General features: G+C 53.6%; 1 protein-coding gene across 15 annotated transcripts in view; it reads right to left on the bottom strand.

The window, feature by feature from the left end:
• Positions 1-197: 197 nt before the first annotated feature.
• The window catches only part of LRSAM1 (leucine rich repeat and sterile alpha motif containing 1), a 40,941-nt gene continuing 21,561 nt past the window's right edge, over positions 198-19,577 (bottom strand). For all 15 annotated transcript variants that reach the window (XM_058524093.1, XM_058524091.1, XM_058524103.1 and 12 more), the window contains 11 exons: positions 19,487-19,557; positions 16,414-16,513; positions 14,825-14,912; positions 13,630-13,704; positions 11,939-12,019; positions 10,258-10,353; positions 7,926-8,024; positions 6,935-7,066; positions 5,735-5,816; positions 3,251-3,396; positions 198-2,183 (listed from right to left, as the gene is read on the bottom strand). In XM_058524093.1, coding sequence (XP_058380076.1) covers positions 2,058-2,183; positions 3,251-3,396; positions 5,735-5,816; positions 6,935-7,066; positions 7,926-8,024; positions 10,258-10,353; positions 11,939-12,019; positions 13,630-13,704; positions 14,825-14,912; positions 16,414-16,513; positions 19,487-19,557 — 1,096 coding nt within the window. In that variant the 3' untranslated portion in view covers positions 198-2,057. The remainder of the gene's footprint in view (positions 2,184-3,250; positions 3,397-5,734; positions 5,817-6,934; positions 7,067-7,925; positions 8,025-10,257; positions 10,354-11,938; positions 12,020-13,629; positions 13,705-14,824; positions 14,913-16,413; positions 16,514-19,486; positions 19,558-19,577) is intronic.

The following is a 19,577-nucleotide window of genomic DNA, read 5'->3' as shown; positions in this document are numbered from 1 at the left end:
CAGAGGAGGAAACAGTCTCCGAGAGAAGGGACGCAGAGTGTGTAGGTGACTGGCCTGATGGCGGCTCAGGAGGCTTCCTCAGCTGGATCCGTGCAGGGTGCTCCTTAGGCAGCCTGGGCAACGGTGAGCCCAAGAGGGACATCAGCAGCTTTAAGGCCACTTGGCCCTGGGGCATCTGCAGCAGGGCTTAAGGCCACTTGGCCCTGGGGCATCTGCAGCAGGGCGGGCCCTGGGCTCTTGCTGGATCCAAACAGTGAGGCCAGCATCGACTCCTGATCACACAGCTAGCACTTCCTGAGCACCTGCCGTGGGCCGTGCACTTCCCATGCAGGCCCAGGAGCCTCACGGCGGCTCCAGGAGGTGGGGACCATCCTCACTACCATCTCACCAACGTGTACACTGAGGCCCAGGAAGGTGGGCAACCTTGGCTGCGGTTATGGGGCATGGGGACAGCCCCCCCACCCCCGACAGCTGGTAGGGATGGGTTGCCCCATCCATGGGTAAAAAGATGTCCCTCCTGGGTGTTAATAGCAGCCAATCACCTTGGGGGACACTGGCTTCCCTGGTGCCAGCCTGTACATGGTGGCCAGTGGCCGAGGGCTTGTCAACAAAGACTCAGGTGAGAAAACAGCAGGGCCTGTGGGGCTCTCCCTCTTGTCCTTGGCAAGTCACTAAACCCAGCCTCAGGCTCCTCATCTGATAAAGAGATCATAATAGCCCCTTCTCCCAGGGCCTGGTGAGGATTCAAGGAGATCTACACAATGTCGTGCTCTGCAAAGTGGCTCTGCCCATCTCAGGCCTCAGTCTCCCCTCTCGGCCAAGTGGAGCCCAGGAGGGTATGTGGGGAGGAGGACCATCAGAGGCTCCCAGGGGGAAGACATTCTGGGAAGAGGTCCCAGCTCCTGCCTGGAAAGCAGGACTCACACCACAAGGATCTTCCCCCCGCCCCGTTTCAGCCTAGAGGACTGAAGGTCCGAATGAGGTAGGGAAATTGAAGCCCAGGGGAGACAGGGCTCTTTCTGCCAACTCAGTGCCTATCCCCTGCATCCAGCCGCCTCAGGGCACTGCCCCTGGAGTGAGCACTCAGTGCTCAGTGCCACTGGCCCACATCAGGGCCCCATCATGTCCCATCTTGAACAGGTGGGGAGATAGAGTCTGGAAGGCTGGCCTCAGTCAGAGTCGGCTGGAGGCAGAGCCCTGGCGCCCCAAGCAGGCCTGCCTCTGGCCCAGAGGAAAAGCTGCCCTTGGCTCAAAACTGTCAGCCAGAAAATGCACAATAAACTTGCAACTCTACAGCAAGCACACGGCACGTGGCTCCTTGTAGAACTGTGCAATGAACAACCTGCACAACCGCATGGGCTTGGGAGTCAAGACCCAGTGATGACTCGAAGGGAGCAGGCTAGGGGTGGATTTATTGATGTTCTGCTTTGGGTCTGCAAAGCTCATTGCCTGCCTGTGAGCTGTGTGGGGTGAGGAGGTGTAGATCTGGAGAGCAGAGGGGCCCAGAGCGCTGGGGAGGAGAGGGGGAGGCAGGCAGGGGTGGTGTCGCTTGTGGTACAAGGCCTGCGCTGAATACATCTAGCTGGTGAATCCCAGGACAGCCCGTGGTGACCTATGGCCATACCGCACGCCAACTCAACCCATAGCCTCCCCTCCCCTTGCCAGCGCCCTCCTGCACTCCCACCACCAGCCGAGTTGCTCCCCTGATGAGGACATGGAGGCTCTTGGAGGGCAGAGCCACACTGGTCAGGACACTCAGTTCTGTGCCCAGATGTGGCACAGCTGCCTCTCCAGACCCCAGAACCTGTCCTCGTGCCATGAGGGGTCCTCTCTCTTTCTCCACAGGATGCAGACCAGTTACGTCATTGGTCAGGGCGCTGCCCGCCCTGCCTGGCCCAGGCGTGCTTGGAGATTGGGGTGGGAGACGCCCTCCCAGGCTGTGGGGAAAGCGGCCAGGACGGAGGGGTGTCGTACTAGTCTGGCTAGAGCAGGGGGTGAGCTGGAGCCCTGGGCAGAGGTGGTGGAGGTGGGGCTGGGCCTGGGCTGGCAGCCGGCGCTCAGCTGCTGTGGTAGATGCGGAGGCGCTGGGCGATCTCCTGGCGGCACAGTGGGCAGGTGCGCAGCGGCTGGCAGCACTGCTGGCAGCAGCAGACGTGGCCGCAGCTGAGGAAGATCATCTGGGCCTGCGGGGAGAGAGCGAGGGCGTCTGGGCCCGGCCTGCCTGGTTCTGGGGATGGGGCACCAGAGGCTCCCTGGCCCCCCTGCTGCTCTTTACCTGAAACGTCTGATCCTGTGGCCGTCACACACCACTCAGACGGCACAGGAATCTACACCCCCACCTATCCTGGACACTCTCCCTGCTGTCTCTCTGCGTGGCAGCTGTGGGCGCCCTCTGCAGGCCTGCAGCTATCGACCCAGCCCTGCTGGATGTCTAGGTTGTGCTCAATTGCTGTGTTTTTTGTGCACTTGCCCAGCCCCTCGGTCTGTGAACCGCTCCGACATTATGGATCAAAAGCCATGGAAGCGTGTCTCCACTTTGCTTCAGCGTTTCCCCTTTAGGAATTTATCCTAAGGAAATAATCAAGGATGTGCTCCAAACTCTGTTCAGGGCTGCTTGGCAAGCACTGCCGGTAATAATAAGAAACTGGAAGCCACCTATGGGGCCCAAAAGCAGGGGTTTGGTTAAATTTATAACCGAGGCCCTCCATATCATGGCATCCCTGGGTCTAGTAAAGACCGTGGGTAATCAAACCACTAACACAGTTGCCTGTTCTAAGTAGGACTGCATGGAGGAGGGAAGGGAGGATTTTTATTTTATATGCTATGTTGTTTAATTTTTACAATAAGTGTTAATTTTCTTCTAATTTTTTAAAAAGACAGTTTTTAAAAAGCCTCTTTAGAGAAAATTGTGTTATTGATACTTAATGACTTGAGAAATTTTCCTTAATGCATTTATTAAGCTGGGGAAAAAACCCTTTTTTTGAAAAAAGACCCAGAAATTGATGTTAGCATTGCTCATATTTGGGTCATGGGATCATGGATCATTTTTATTTCCTATCTTTTCCTTTCCTGTATTTTCCAAAATTTCTAATGAACACAGTATACTTACATAACTAGAAGAGTGTTGAGGAAGAATACATGTGCTTGGAGAGGTTCCGGATGGTCGCAGGTGGGGGGCACGCGGGGGGAGGGGGAATGGTGGGAGGGGGAATGGTGGGCGTGGGGGTTGCGTCTGCTGCCCCAGACTCACCTCCCGTTCCAGGCACACAACACATTCGGAGGTCTGCACCTCCAGCTCTGTGGGCGGAGCCGAGGGCCTCACTGGCTCAGGAAGCTCCTCAGGAGCAGTGGGCTCCACGGTCCCAAGGACCTCACCCTGGGGTGGCTTCAGCAGCTCTGTGGGGGACCAGAGGGATAGGCTGAGCCAGGGTCATCCCCCAACGATCCCAACCCCCAGGGGCTTCCCTGGCCCTGCCTGCCCCGAGTGGACAGTGAGCCAGAGGGTAGGAGACATTCTGACCTCAGAGTTCAGGGAAGGGCCCGCCTTCCCACACACCCTCTTATTTCTCTTTTCTGAGCCTCATTCCCCCATCTGTAAAATGGGAGTGTGGGGACGCTGGCAGGGATGGCCATGGCGCTGGTTAACTAGGGCCTCTCACCCTAACAACCCCAGGATCCTTCACAGCCACCCTGCAAGTAGGGCTTGTCACTTTCAGAGATGAGAAATCTGAGGTTCAGAGAGGGGAAGTCACTTGCTCAGGGCCACAGGGCCATCTGGTGGTGGGGCCGTGTGCAGGAATCCTTGGTAAAGGGCTCCGGGGTGGACTGGGCCACGCTCTCAGCTTCTCCACCCGGTCACCCAGGAGACAGGATGGGCCACTGCCCATCAGGCGACTCAGAGGAGCAGGGAGAAGAGTGAAGAGCCCTCGAGGCTGCTCCTCCCGACCCCCTGGCAGAGCCCCCAGCATGCCCACCGCTCTGCCCTGGAGCCAGCATCCAGCCCCGGAGTACCACATCAGAAGGGACCCATAAAAAATGCAAAGTCGCTTTCATTATCGTGAAATGTGCACCATCACCATCTCTGAGTCTTTCTCCTCCCTGATCCCCATCCCAATCATGGTTCACATTTTTCACTTATTCTATGGCTGGAATTATAAGTAGTATTCTTTATAACTGGAAAAAACCTGAAGCTTTTTTAAAGGCTATTGGAACACTAGACCCTCTAAAGGTATCATGGTGCCCTCAACCATCACTGTAAAGGGGCCCTTCTATATTTAACAGAACACATATCGAGTCCTGGGAGCAATAGGAGAACTGTCAGGAAAATGCCTCAGGATCTCCTGTCCCTTCTGGAGCTGAGAAGGAGCCGTCCCGCCACAGCCCCCTTCCCTGCGGGGTGGGCACGATCCGGAAGAAGCCCTAAGCAGCCGAGGCATCGGGCACGGACCTGCACGGACATTCTAGCATAGGGAAGAAGCCGCCGGTTAACTCTGAGCAGGGAGCAGCTCCCAGCACCTGGGGATGGTGGGGGACAGCCACTGCTGGGCATACTGGTGGGGCTCACAGTGAAGAGACAGCCACCCAAGGGAGGTTTATTTGCCCGGCGTGACCCTGACTCCCGATGCCAAACTCTTCCTGACCTCCAGTCTGAGAGCGGGAGGGGTCAGTGCCGGGTGGAACATCTGGAAGGCGAGGAAGGTGCCTAATTTCCACATTACTTGATATTAAAGGGCTGGAAGTTTAATGACTATTTTTTAGGTTCAGTCAGTGTCCCTGGAGTAAAACTGGCTGGAAAGCTGGAGTCTGCAGATGTCACGGCGCTGCCACCAGCCCTGACACCCGGGGACGCAGGGCCTCCTCTCTGCCGGGCAGCCTGAGCTCCTGCCTCACCCCTGCGGTCTGGCCCGGCAAGTCCACCTTCAGCCTCTGCCCCAAACAGAGCCTGCCCGAGGCTGGCTGTGCTGTGGGCTTGCCCAGCCCGGCAGCCCACGCCTGTCCTCTCCTTCGTCCTTGCTCCAGGCCCCAGGCTTCCTCCCCTTGTCAAGGCCCCTCGGCCTCTTCCCAAGGTCGGTAGTAAAGCCCAGTGGTTCAGCCATTCGCCAGCTGTGTGGCGTCACGGGAGAAAGGTTGACCTCTCTCTGCCTCAGTTTCCTCATTCCTCAAATGAGGACAACAAGAGTGCCCACTTCATGGGGTTGAAACAAAGCTGACACGACGTGGTCCGTGTAAAGTGCTCAGCACACCAGAGCCCCCGACCCCTATGCCTGCCCCTGCATCAGCCACAGCATCTACCTTCTCCTGGGCCTCCGGACAGGGCAGAGTGCCCTTATGACCTGCCTTTACCCCTTCACAACCCATCACAAACAGCATCCATGTCCAAATCACAGGCCTGCCCAGGCACAGTGTTGGGCACATGGTGGGCACCGGGTACGGCCCCTCTAGTTCAAGCATCTTGAGTGTGTGGTTCCCAGTGTCTGTAGGGTGCATTTAGAGATATGGGACAGGAGCCAGGAGGGCCCCTCACTGCTGCAAGAAAGCTTCCCCTTTTTTTCCATTTTTGTGGCCTGTTTTTCCCACTTTTAAATCCTATTCTTGTAGGAGGGAAACTTAAGGACCGGCAGGGGATGGAACCAGCCCTTAGGACACGTCCTGAAGTGTAAGAGGTGACCGCCCCCAACCCCAGTCCACACGTAAGGCTGGGGCCTCTGCTAAGGAGAGGCCCTGGTGTCAGTACCTGGGTGGATCCTGGCTGCGTCCAGCAACTCCTGGACCCTCCGCAGGATCTCGTGCTGCAGGCCAGCCTCTGAGACGCCCACCTGCAGAACAAGGAAGAGCAGATTATGGCCTGGGCTGGGCAGAAGCCCACTATGCAGCACCACGTCACTCCTGGCTTCTGGCATATTCAGCTGGAAACACAGAGGCTGACTGGGGCTAGTACCCTGGGGCCTAGCAATCAGTGTGGCAGAGGGAGAAACTGAGACCTGAAAGGACACCAACACTAGAAACAGCTACGGTTTGGCAGGTGCTTCCCCTGCTCCAGGGACGGTGCTGCCAGCTTCACCTGCACAACCTCATGTCACCCCGTGATGGCCGGGGAGTCAGGACCCTCGGTCACAGTTCCCACGGTTGGCTGGTTCACACTAAAGTCAAGCTGCTGAGAAGTGACAGCACCGGAGTCACAGTCCCTCAGCCTCTAGAGCACAAGCTCCTGAGCTTGGCAACACAGCCCCGTGTAGCCCTCTGAGCCTTGGTTTCTGCATCTGCGGAGGGACAGGCAGCAGAGCAGAGTGGGAAACAGCATGGACTCCGGCACCAGACTGTCCGGGCTTGGGTCCTGGCTCTGCTGTGTGACCTCAGGCAAATTACTACCTTGCTGTGCCTCAGTTTCCTCATCTGAAAAAAGGACGACGAGGACATCTGCCTGCCAAGGTTGTCAGGAAGATTTAACGAGTTAGGATGTGAAAGTGCTTAGAACAGCACCTGGCACTGGCAAGTGTTGGCTAGCATCATTATGAGCCTCGTCTGAAGAGTAACTCAATCAGTGCAATGTACCCAGAACGTAACCAGGCTCGGGCAGTGTAGCCGTTACAGTATCTGTAAAACCGTGGGGTGGGGGCTGGACCAGATGACCTCCAAGGACCTGTCTTGGCGCTACTGAGGGAAGATCCAATCTGAGCGGGTGGGGCAGTCTTGGGTCGGCAGGACCCACATGCCCGGATTTTCTTAGCCAGACAGCATGCAGGGCACGCCCAGGTGGTGGGGACAGAAGGAGCAGGTGTTCTGGCCATCTGGAAGCACGGTGGCCCTGGGACATTTGATAACGGCAGATCTCAGCAAGAACTGCATGGAGAGCAAGTCAACCCTTGGCCAGGTGGGGCCAGTGGCCCTTCCCACCTCCCTAACCTCCCCCGAGGGGCTGCTGCTTCCTCCCCACCTTGGCCAGGTCCCCAGGGCTCATCCGGCTCAGCATGTCCAGCGAGATGCGGTGGTGGGCAAAGATGGGCAGGTAGTGCTCGGCCGACAGCTCCACCAGGAGGGCCGCCAGCTGGCGCTCCATGCCTTCTTCCTGCACGGCAGACCCACAAGAAAAGCCGAGCGCACCATGACCGGAAAGAGAAACAACAAGCCATTATTTACAACAGCAAACAAAGGGTCTGAATGTATATAACTTAATATGTAAAATGTATTCATGGAATTTTTCCTACAAAAATGCATATGTAAGCACATAGAGACAAATGCACAGAGAAGTTCACTGCCACTCTATTTGTAAATGTGAAAATGATAAGCAAATGAAGTCCCCATGAAGAGAGACTGTCTGAATAATGAGGGTTCATCCACATACTAAATACTATGCAGCTGTCTAGAAACAACGAGGAGATCTATACGTATGGACCGGAGAACTGCCCATCACTATTGTTAGGAGAAAAAACAAAGCTGCCAAAATAGCTTGTATAGAAAAACTCTGTTTTTATTTAAAAAAAAGCATGTGTGTGTGTGTGTGTGTGTGTGTGTGTGTGTGTGTGTGTGTGTGTGTGTGTGTGTGTGTGTGTGTGTGTGTGTGTGTGAAGGTGAGAGGGAGGTGGGGAGGGACCCCATCTGTCCTGTCTACAGCAGGGCTCGTGACAGCTGCTGTCGCCCGTCTCGCTGGGTGCCCAGCTGGCTCGGCCCCATTGTGGGCTCACAGGTCTCCACGCCACACAGCGGTGACCAGCAGCTGTCTTCCCCTCGCCAGAATGAAAGCTCCCTCTCTCTCATCTCTGTCCCCACCGGGGCCTAGCACAGGACCTGGTGCACTAGAGTCACCAGAAATATGAATGGAATTAACCTGGAAAGATCAAGCAGCAGGGCATCGCCGAGGCACGAGAGGGCCCTCTGGAAGGAGGCCCTCCTGGCTCCCCGGCGGGGGTGTGTGCCCCAGTCCTCACCTGCAGCTTCAGGGACAAGGGTTTCTGGTTCAAAAGCCGTTGATACTGAATCAGCCAGTAATTTTCCTGCTTAGCTTCGCTTTTGGCTTCTAACTCCATCTGCCAAGAACGAAGCAGACACTGTTAGGTACAAACCAGTAAATAGGGACAATGATGACAGTGACAATGTGACTACAGCACGTGGATGGTACGTGGTATTTTACAAAGAACTTTCCCACTGACTACTATCTCGCTGTTTAACCTACTGACACGGGAAAGGCAGGAAGCAGCTCTAGCCCCAGTTCACTGCTGGCAATGACCTCAGAGACACCGCGCAGCTGGTGGGGGACCTGCGCCTCGCTCCGTGCACCACCCCTCGGGAGGGACACCCTCTCATTGGCTTGTGGGAAGAGCAAAGCACCACACAGCCGTCTCCTTCCCCCACAGAGCTCAGCTGGGGCTCTGGGTGCCAGGCGGGAGGGCAAGAGGATTCTAAGGACAGCTTCAGCTTCCGGAGCGGGCGTCCCTGTCCTGACAAGGTCAGGGAGTTATAAACATGCTGGCGAGACTGACTCCTCTATCCTGTCACTTGGCAAACGTTCCTTGAGTGCTGTTCCAGGCCAGGCGCTGTTCTGGGTGCCGGTACACAGCAGTAGACTCATGACACCACCACCAACACAGCGGCTGCGGCGGCTGACATTTTCAGAGCCCTGTGTGCCACACTTGGTGCTGTGCACCCGAGATGCCGGTTTCCTTAATCCTCACAACTCTGTGACGTAGGTTTCACTTCACAAGGGAGGAAACTGAGGTGCAGTGATAGGTAACCTGCCCGGTGTCAGGGCCAGGATCCAGACCACCACTGTCTTGCTCTGGAGCCTGAGCTCTGAACAACCAGCCGGCCCATCCAGGACTGCGGCCGCATGCTGGGGCCAGAGGTGACTCGGGGAGCAGGGTTTTTTTTTTTCTTTTTCTGTGAGGAGGATCAGCCCTGAGCTAACATCTGTCACCACTCCTCCTATTTTTGCTGAGGAAGATTGGCCCTGAGCTAACATCCGTGCCCATCCTGTTCTACATTATATGGGACGCCGCCACAGCATGGCTTGACAAGTGGTGCGTCAGTGCGCGCCCAGGATCCGAACCTATGAACCCTGGGCCGCCGAAGCGGAGCGCGCGCACTTAACCACTCATGCCACCGGGCCGGCCTGGGGAGCAGGATTTCACACAGGCATCTCCCCCGTCCCCTGGGGGCCTGACTGCCCTTGGTGGTCCCTCCTAGACCTTTCCGAGCTGGTCCCCTCTTCTGGCCCTGGTGCTCCCCGGGCTGTGACACACCTCTCTTCTGGCGCCTATGACCCTGAGGTCATGTTTTGCTGAGGTGGTGCCTCCTTCTCCTGATGGTGAGTCCCCCAAGGCCCCTTGAGGGCAGGAGCACAGGGCCACAGCACATGGTTGCTCCTGCACAACGCCAGGGGCACTGTCCGCGTGTTAACACAACATATGGGCAGCGGCAGTGAGGCATCGTGAGGAACAGGCAGCTACCAACCAGCACAAACACACTATCCAGGCTCGTGCGGGCTCCAGGAAGAGCCAGTCTCACTCTCCTCCATACCCTGCACAGGGCCCGGCCCACGGTGGAGCTCAGAGGACGTTTGGTGCATTAACAATGACACAGGAGAGATTGAGTCCTCTCAGCCCCAGCTGGTGGGCTTGGCCTCTGTCCTTACCACTCAGGTGCACCCAGGGTCTGGAAGAAATGACCCCAACCTGCCCCCCTAAATGAGGCTCTGCCACCCTGATAATGTGCCAGAGTCAAACCCATTTGGATACAAGGGACAGTCGGACAACTCCTGTCAAAGGCTTATTAAACGGCCTGCCCTGGACACAGCAAGCCCTCTCTTGAGCATTGTCCTGAGGAAATACTCATGGCTGTTCTCAGTACTTAGCTACAAAGACAGTCAGAGAGCAATCCTTACACAGGTAAAGAACCAGAAATAGCCTAAATGCTGAACAACGGCTAAAGGATGGGCCATCCATATGCAGCCATGGAAAGAACGTAGGGGACACTTTAGTGACATGAGAAGAACAGATGAAAATGAGCTGGTTATAACGGGGTATGCACTGTTCTTTGTTTAAAGGCACATATGTGTACAGCTATAAATACGCATCACAGTGTTTGGAGAACACACCAAATGTTAGCAATAGATAACTCTCAGAAGTGACTCTTTTCCCTTGTACTTTCCATTTTTCTTTGACGAACAACTATCACTTGAATAATAAAAGTGTTTCTAAGAAAGGGAGCGTGTTTAGAGAGAGCAAACCCACGTGTGATGCTGAAGGCAGAAGCCAAACGCACCAGGATTTCCCGGAGCTCCTCCTCTCGCTGCGTCTTCTCTTTGAGCAGCTGCTGGAGCAGGTTGCTGAGGGCCCAGCGCTGCTCCGAGATCATCTCCTGCAACACGAGACCACAGCCAGTGCTGCTGGAAGCTCACGGCACCCCGGCACCAGATGTTCCCGTGGCACGGTGGCAGGATCCTCCCGCACTCGGTTCTCACCATGGCAGCCCGACTCAATTCAAGGCTCTGCCCACAGTCTCAGGCTGAGTTGGGGGACAGAGTCGAGGGGCCTCTCTTCCCCAGGCATCCCCTCCCCACTTTCTCCCAAGCCTGCACCTCCCTTCCCCATGGGGCTAAAGCCAGGCACGGGATCTAGCGACTGACGATGGTGGAGCGGTAGGAAACGTCAAACAAAGGAAATGACAAGGCACAAGTATTTGACTTCATCTCACCAACTACAGAGCATGTGGGCAGAAGCAAACGGCAGGCAGGGTAGGTGTGTAGCCCCACACCAGTCTGGAAAGCTCTACACAGATGGAGGCACATGCAGACTGTGTTTGGGTTCCACCCATCTCTTACTCTGGGAAACCCCATGAAGGCCCTGAGGTGGGAGCCCCACAAGCTCTAACGGGCAGGAGACAAGGGCACCCGCCAAGTGGCCACATCCTCTCCGAGAGCTACCCCGACTCCCTCATCTCTGAAGACCACTTCCAGGCTCACAAAGGGCTTTCCATTTGCTAGCTCAGCCCTCTCTGACAGCCCTAAGACACAGGCTGGGCCTGGAAGATTATTTCCATTTCATGGAGGGGAGAAATGGAGGCTCAGGGAGGGAAAGTGACCTGCCTAAGGTCACACAGCACATCCATGGCAGACCCGAGACCAGGACGCCAGACCCTAGCGTTCTTTCACTGCATTGAGAAGCGCACGAGACAACTGAAGACTTCTCCACTGAGGACAGACACAGGGACAGGGACAGACAGAAGGCTCTGCCCAAAAGCCCAGCATGGGGCACATGTCCTCACACACCACTGACCCAGCACCCTGGTGTACAACTGGGGAGACTGAGGGCCAGAGAAGGGAAAGGGCCGCCCCTCCTCCCCTCCCTGCCCAGGTCCCTCAGCAAGACTGTGCTGAGACAAAACCCAGGGCCCAGACTTGCAGTCCAGAAAGCTGTCTGCTCATCCCCGCTGCCCCCACATCTCTGTGAGCAGGACACCCAGGCTGGAGCTCACAGAGAAGCTGTCTGCAGGAAGTGACACAGTAGCATCCGGGCCCTCTCCTCCAGACAGCCTTGGGACACCGAGAAAGCTCCTTCCCCAGAGGATGTCAGCCCGTGAGTCGAAACTAGCACCCCAAAAGCATGGCTTAAAGAGATACAGACCTCAGCAGCAACCCTGCTCCAAAACAAAGAAAATGCAGAGATGGAGATGTTGCCTGGGTGAGCCTTGGCAATGAAACCCTCCTTCCTCTGACCCTCCTGCCTAGCAACAGGCTGACCCCACCGCTAACCTTGGCCTGCACTGGGTTCGGCCCCCAGACTGTCCTCCCATCAGCCTTCTGGGGCCCGGGCATCCTCCGGTCACAGCCACAGAGGAGACCAGCCCTGCCTGCTGGAGAACAGCTGCTGAAAGGCGGTGGGGGCAGCGGGGGGATTTCATCAGGGGAGGGGAGGGACAGGGCAGGCCAGGGAGCCCTACATACCTGGAGTGCCTCTGTGTCCAGGGATTTCCTCTTTAACTCCAGCTGTGTCAGCTGCAATAACTCAGTTTCTATTAACTTAATCTAAACAGAAGACGAGACAGGGTGTTTTTTATTCACATTAACCACGGTTCAGTTCTGTGCTGCTACTCTCTGACGGCCAAGTGGGGTCTGGCCTTTCTGGGGGTCTCTGGAATGGAGGGACCTGTGTGCCTCGGGACCCTCATCAGCAGGGGTTTAAAAATTAGTTACTTCATGGCACTGAGTGCTCTGGGGGTGTGGACACGCTTGCCTGGTGCTACTGTTGATGGAGAGCCGAGCACAGGGCCCGTCCCAGAGTTTGAGGTGGATAAAAGCTTGTGGAATGAAGAAGGGGCTTTCCTGCAAGGTTCAGGCCAGACTAAGGAATGGACATGGAATCCTCACTGAGCCTCTCACTGGTCCAACTCTCTTGCTTCCTCTAAACAGCTGTCGCAGAGGGTAACGGAAGTGACTGAATAATAATAATAATAGCAGTAGCTGACATTTATTGAGGCTTTCTGTGTATGAGGCCTGTGCTGTGCACTTTATATGCATTATTTCATCAACTCTCCCCTGGCTACTAGGAGGTATTATCGCTTCCATATTACAAAGAAACGGAGGCTCAGAGAGGTTAAATAACTTGCTGAAGGACACAGAGCAGTGAGTGAGCCCTAAGTGAGTGAGCACTTGCCCTGGGATGTCTCCACTCGGGGTCTGAAGAGAAATAGCTGGCCTGGTGGGTCAAAACCACCCACAGTGAGAATGTCTGGGGGTCACCGTTCGCCCTCAGGGTGTGACTGGGGGCTGTTAGCCCTAGAGGTCAGACCCCACAGCCAGGGACCTCTCTACCTTGTGCCTATGTCCTTATGAGACCCTTGTCCTTAAGTTCCTATTACCCCACCAACCCCTGGTCAGAGGAATGAGCTTCATGTCCGGCTATGTGGAATTGACATTAAAGAGGGAAATCAAAAGGTAAGTTGGTTTTGGCCAAAAAAGAAAATGAAAGAATAAAAAGGAAAAAAACCATGCAAAATGTGAAATTCAAAGTGTGCTGAATATGATGCGATGAGCGTTCCCAAAGCCTGAAAGCTCACTTTACCTCCAGCCCGCCGACCCCGCTCACCCTCGGCAAAGCCCAGCGAGTCAGACACAGCCTCACTGATGGAGCGGCTGGGAGGCCACAGCGGTGGCAGCTGCCCATGGCTGGCCCGCAAGTCAGCAGAGCACAGCCCCACACTCCAGGCCGAGGCCACTCTGCCATAAGGACCTCCCCGCCCACTCAGGTGGGAAATCCAGTCCATCCCAGTTCCTCAGTGTGAGCTGATGGGGGTGCTGGGTGTGAGGCGGCTGCTTTTCCCAGTGAGGGAGTCCTGCCTGGGGCGGATCAGCACAGAGGCTGCCCCGCAGTCAAGGTCGCGTGTTAGCACCGCCCTTCTCCTCAGCCCCAGGGACTGTGAGAAATCGTGAAAATGCAGGGCACTGATGAGCACCTCCCAACCGCCCCTGACCTGGGTTCTGGGAGGAAACGGGGGTTCCAAGGGGACACCTTGTGCTTAGCTGGCGAGTGAAGGAGCCAGGATTCAAACCTTAACAGCTGCCCTGTCAGCTACCTTTGCACACTCTGCAGGCTGACAGGACGGGTCTCGGAGGGGCCCACGACCCCTAGCACTCACCTGGTTCCTGATCTGCCGCAGCATCAGGTCTTTCTTCGCCTGGAGAGCCTCGAACGCGGCCCTCTGCATGGCACTCTGCAACAGAAATCCAGAGGTCATGGCAGCTCAGCACGGGCCGGGCCGGGCAGCCTCCCTCTCCCAGGGGGCCCGGCCAGGGGAAAAAACAAAATCTGTGTCAGAAACCCCTTCATGTATGACTTTTCTGTTTCTTAGAGAGAAAATAACTTTTCAGCTCACTTGTTCGTTTTTAAAATACCATTTACTGAGAGTTTACTAGTGCTGACACTATGCCCAGTCTCTCCCCACAGGGGGCACTGAATTTCCACAACCGCTGACGATGTGGGTGCTTTTACTGTCCCGTTTCACAGACCAGGAAAGTGAGGATCAGAGAAGTGAGCTGGCGGGCGCTAGGACGTGCAGGTCTGTCTAGCTCTGAGCCTCACGGCAACCACAACGCCCTCTCTAAGAAACAGAGCGTTTTCCTCAGACCATCCTGTAAATACTAAGTCAAACTCTTTTGGAAGAATAGAGAGATTGGAGTTGGGGAGAAAGGGAGGGGGGAACTAAGGGCCAAGCAGCGACAGAAAGACATCACAAAGGAAGAAAGGAGGGAGGTGATGTGAGGGTCGAGGAATGGGAAAGCTGAGACCAAACAATATGGACAGAGGAGGGGAGGAAGTCACGGGGGTCCTTCCTCATCTGGTCCACTGGGTAGCCCTACTGAGCACCTACTATGCGCCAGCTAAGACGGAAGGAGAGCAGACAGAGGTGCAGGGGGTTGGAAGTGAGAAGTCCAAGATCCCTCGGCCCTCTGTGGGCTAACTCCATGGTGTGATCACCATCAACCCCTGCCCCTTAAATCCTTACGATGGAGCCCCACACAGAGCATGGGGAGTGGGCACCTGCCAGGGAAGGGGGTGCTTCTCCTTATGATGGAGCCCCTCACACAGCGTGGGGAGTGGGCGCCCGCCAGGGAAGAGGATGCTTCTCTAGAATTCAGGGACCAGAAAACTACCACCCAAAGGCCTCTCCCCACTCCTCTCATCCTGAAGGTCTGCACATTTCTAAATTCACCAAATATCTTTGGTCATACAAGCTAAGTAAGACATGGCTTCGTGCAGAGTTCTGATGTTCCGCCCTGGGCTCTCTGTGCCCCTCCTGAGCCCCTGCCCTCATGCCCTGGACAAGGGCTCACCTCCTGCAGGATCTGGCTGATGGCTTTGTTCTGATCCATCTGCTGCCACGACAGAATCTGTTGGAACCGCTCATCCATTTCGGCCATGCTGCCAGAAAGACAGCAAATTCATTCACTCTCTGAACATTTCCTGAGCACCTATTATGTGCCAGGGACCTTGGAGGAGTCAAGATAAACCATTTATTCATTCAACAGTCCTTATGGAACGCCTGCTGGGGGCCATGTCCCGGGCTGGGCATGGACAGAGTGCCTGAATCTCACGGCCCTGGAAAGAAGGGGACAGAGTCTGTGTGTCTCAGGAGCTGTGAGAGACAATCACCCAGGTCTGCTCATTCTCCCCTCCACTGGAATCCCCTCTACCAAGGCTCCTGACTTGGTTGCCCTGGCCTCTGCCCAACCGCCTCCACCAACGAGGAGCTCACCACCTCCCAGGGGAGCCACTCGGGCTGTGAGAAAGCACCCTCCACCCCAGCGTTTCTTGCCCCGGCTGTGGATCTGCTCTCAGTCCCCTAGAACAAGCCTAGTAATTCTGGCACAAAAATCCTCACCTCACATGTGTCTGTACTTTGGTACAATGTTGGTTTTGAGTTTGTTTCCTAATAATAGCTGTCATTATTGGATCCTTATGTGGCAGACGTTATGCTCATTAATGCACATTAAATCCTCCAACAACTCGAGGGGTAGGTCCTGTGATTTATGCTCACAGAGGGAAGTAACTTGCCCAAGACTTCACAGTCACTAACAGAAGTGGGACCTGAATCCAGGTCTGTCCCCAGTGCCCGTACTCCTGAGCACAACGTCATACCACTGGGAAAGGAGAGAGCAATCCTTGCATCTGCGGGGACACAGAGGATGCTGACATGTTCCAAGTGCCCGGGAAGGTGGCAGCTGTGGCAGAGCCACCCAGATGGGAGGAGAAACATTAGGGCAGCCAGGGCTGCTGGCCCGTCCCTGTCTGGGGCTTCTGAGCAGTGACTGAGCTTCTCTCAACTGCCTCTGCCGGGCACCTGTGGCTCCTTCAACAGACAGACCCACAGCGCCATGGTGAACTTGCAGCACCAGCCCCAGAGCGGCCACCAGCATGAAAGCAGCTCTACCAGCAGCCCCTCCAGTGCACCTTGCTCCCGACCTGCGTGGACCCTCAGAGATCGACGAGAGCTCTGCCGTCAAGAGCACACCCCCGACTTGGCCTGGGTTTGAATCCTGGCTCTGCCACTGGCTAGTTGTGTATCCTTGGGTGTGTGACACAGTCTCTCCGAGCCTGAGCTGAGACTGTAAAATGGGGTGAATAACAATATAGTCCCTCAGAGATTCCATAAGCTAACGCACATCACTTAGCCGAGTGCCTGGCGCTCAGGCAGTGCACAAGAAGTGGTAGGGATTATCGTCACTTTATCACAGCCCAACACAGAATCACAAGATTTAGCTAGACAAGTCACGCAGACCGGTCGGCATTTGCCCCAGATATCATGGTGGAGGCTGGGGTGGCCAGGGACAGGGCATTCCAGTGCCCAGCTCTCACCCCACGGTCCTGAGCCCCGAGCCAGCCCCCGCAACTCCCTCACTCAGGAAGCCTCTTCTTACCTTACCTGGAACAAGCCTGCTGGACCAAGTTCTGCCTCTGAGACTCGTAGGCCACCTGGATGAGCTGGTTCTTACAGCTCTCGGTCAGCATCTGTTGCATGGCGGCTGAGGAGACACGGGGTGGGGGCGCTAAGACAGGGCCGCTGCTCCTGGGCTGGCCTCCGAGGGTTCACCTGGTCACCCACCTGATAGTCAACCTTAGATCTTTCTTTTTAAACTACAGAAGCAACTTAAGCTTGAAAGGCTGACTAATTATAAAACGCTGAACAACACACACACAAAATCTTCCATAATCTTGTCACTGAGATATTATTACATTTGATATATATTTTTCCAGTCAATTTTTATGCACATTTATGGATTTTAAAAAATTAAAATGAAAGAATTGAAAGTAGGGACTCAAACAGATATTTGCACACCCATGTTCACAGCAGCATTATTCACAACAGCCAAAAGGTGCAAATAACCCAAGTGCCCACTGATGAATGGATAAACAAAATATGGTCTATCCACACACTGGAATATTATTCAGCCTTAAAAAGGAAGGAAATTCTGACATAAGCTACCCCATGGCTGTAACTTGGGGACATTATGCTAGGGGAAAGAAGACAGTCACAAAAAGACAAATACTGTATGATTCCACTTATATGAGTTACTTAGAGCAGTTAAATTCATAGAGACAGAAAGCAGAATCATGGTTCTACAGGGTCTGGGGTAAGGGAAATGGAGAGTTGCTGTTTATCGGGTACAGATTTTCAGTTTGGGAAGATGAAAAAGTTCTAGAGATGGGTGATGGTGATGGCTGCACAACAAGATGAATGTACTGTAGTCCCCCCATATCCCAGGTTTCGTTTTCCGTGGTTTCAGTTACCTCTGGTCAACCTTGGTCTGAAAATATTTAATAGAAAATTCCAGAAATAAACAATTCATAAGTTTTAAATTGTGCATTGTTCTGAGTAGTGTGATGAAATCTCGAGTTGTCCTACTCTGTACTGCCTGGGATGTGAATCATCCCTTTATCAGATCAACTGTCATGGTATTGCAGTGCTTGTGTTCAAGGAACCCTTATTTTATTTAAAAACAGCCCCGAAGTGTGAGAGTAGTGATGTTGGCAATTCAGATATGCCAAAGAGAAGCCGTAAAGTGCTTCCTTTAAGTGAAAAGGTGAAAGTTCTCAACTTAATAAGGAAATAAAAAAAATCATATGCTGGGGCCAGCCCAGTGGCATAGTAGTTAAGTTCGTGCGCTCCACTTCAGTGGCCCAGGGTTCACGGGTTCGGACCCCGGGCATGGACCTACACACTGCTCATCAAGCCATGCTGTGGCAACATCCCACACACAACATAGAGGAAGATGGGCACAGATGTTAGCTCAGGGCTAATCTTCCTCAGCAAAAAAGAAAATCATATGCTGAGGTTGCCAAGATCTACGGTAACTTTTATTATAGTATATTGTTATAATTGTTCTATTTTATTATTAGTTGTTGTTAATTTCTTACTGTGCCTAATTTATAAATTAAACTTTTTCATAGGTAAGTATGTATAGGAAAAAACACAGTATATGTAGGGTTTGGTACTATCCACTGTTTCAGGCATTCACTGGGGGCGGGAGGGGCTCTTGGAATGTATCCCCTGTGGAAAAGGGGGGAACTGTTGTACTTAATGCCACAGAGCTGTACAATTAAAAGTGGTTAAAATGGGGGAAGTAATCATAAAAAGTATGAAGTGGTATGTTTAGTGTGATAACATTTTAATTTTTTTAATTGTGATAAAATATATATAACATAAAATTTACCATGTCAGCATGGTGTTATGATGTTAATGGCTGCAGAGAACTACAGTGCATGGATTGCCAAAGTTTATTTAGATAATCCTCTATTTGGGGGCATTTGGATTCTTTTTGCAATTATTAAATGATACTTCAATAAACACCCCTGCTCAAACATCTTTGTGCACATCTGATTATTTCCTAAGAATAATTTTAGAAGTGCACAGTTTTAAGCCCATGAATAATGAGAGTTACCGTTTCCGCCCTCCAGAATGATCCTGCAGATTCATACTCCCTTTGGCAGTGTACAGGGCAGCCTGATACCACACGTTCTCACAACCCTGGGTTATTACCTTTTCTTGCCTTTTTGTTATTTTTATTGAAAATTTTTAGTTATAAAAATAATACATGTTCATTTTTAAAGAGCTAAGCAATAGGGAAGTTTGAAAAGGTGAGAACAAAAGTCCCCTGACACTGATCCCATTGCTGATCAGTTAATCTGATAAACATCCTTCCGGAGATGCAAACACTATTTTCCTTCTTTTGTAAATGGTGGATAGTAGTGACCTTTAAAACAGGGACATTAATGATATGACACCTCAGTAGGAGGTAGTGAGATGAACAGTGTATGGGAAGTGCTTGGCACAGTGCCTGGTACTCAGTAAACCCCAAATGGGCATAGAATACCCTACCCTAGTACCCAGGCTCTGAAGAGCGGGACGATCCAAAAAGGATTATTCCTTATTTTAAATAACTACAAGGAACTGCCTCCTCAGCCTTCCTTGGCAAATGGCTGGATGTTCTCAGGATCACACGGGGAGGCCTCCCCTCATTAGCGTGAACAATGTGGAGCCCCAGGATCACTCCTGGGGAAGGACAGGAAGGAGAGCTCCCAGAAATATAAGAAGGGCCAGCCATAGGTCTTGATAACAGAAACCCTAACAGGCATGCTTTGTGAAATGCCCACTTTGTGCCAGGCATTATCTCATCTAATCCTCATAATGACCCTAGGAGGTAGGTAATAATTGTTCTCCCATTTTACAGATAAGAAACTGAGATTTAGGACAGTGAGGGACCAGGAATGCCCCTGAGGTCACATGGCTCGTTTCTGAGCTGGCATTCTGAATCCAAGCCCAGCTTGTTCCCAGAGCCCATGCTCCATTACTGGACTTTACTCCGCCTCCCCGGGGGTAACACTCCCCAAGTGTCCTTGACATGCGACCAATGGAGAGAGGGCTGTCCACCCCTGACCGCACAGTCAGCCAAGCTCTGTTCCCATGATCCCCCTCCACTCCCCACCCCGAGACTCACAGGCAATCTCACGTCGGCGCAGGTTCTCTGTCTCCTCCTGCGTTATGGACATCAACTGTTCCATTCTTATTCTAGGAAAAAAAAAATCCAA

This window comes from Diceros bicornis, chromosome 28 (genome assembly GCF_020826845.1).
Source record: "Diceros bicornis minor isolate mBicDic1 chromosome 28, mDicBic1.mat.cur, whole genome shotgun sequence".
In the NCBI taxonomy this organism is placed as follows: domain Eukaryota; kingdom Metazoa; phylum Chordata; class Mammalia; order Perissodactyla; family Rhinocerotidae; genus Diceros; species Diceros bicornis.
The sequence above is the reverse complement of the archived record's forward strand: the minus strand, read 5'-3'. Positions and strand labels throughout refer to the sequence as shown.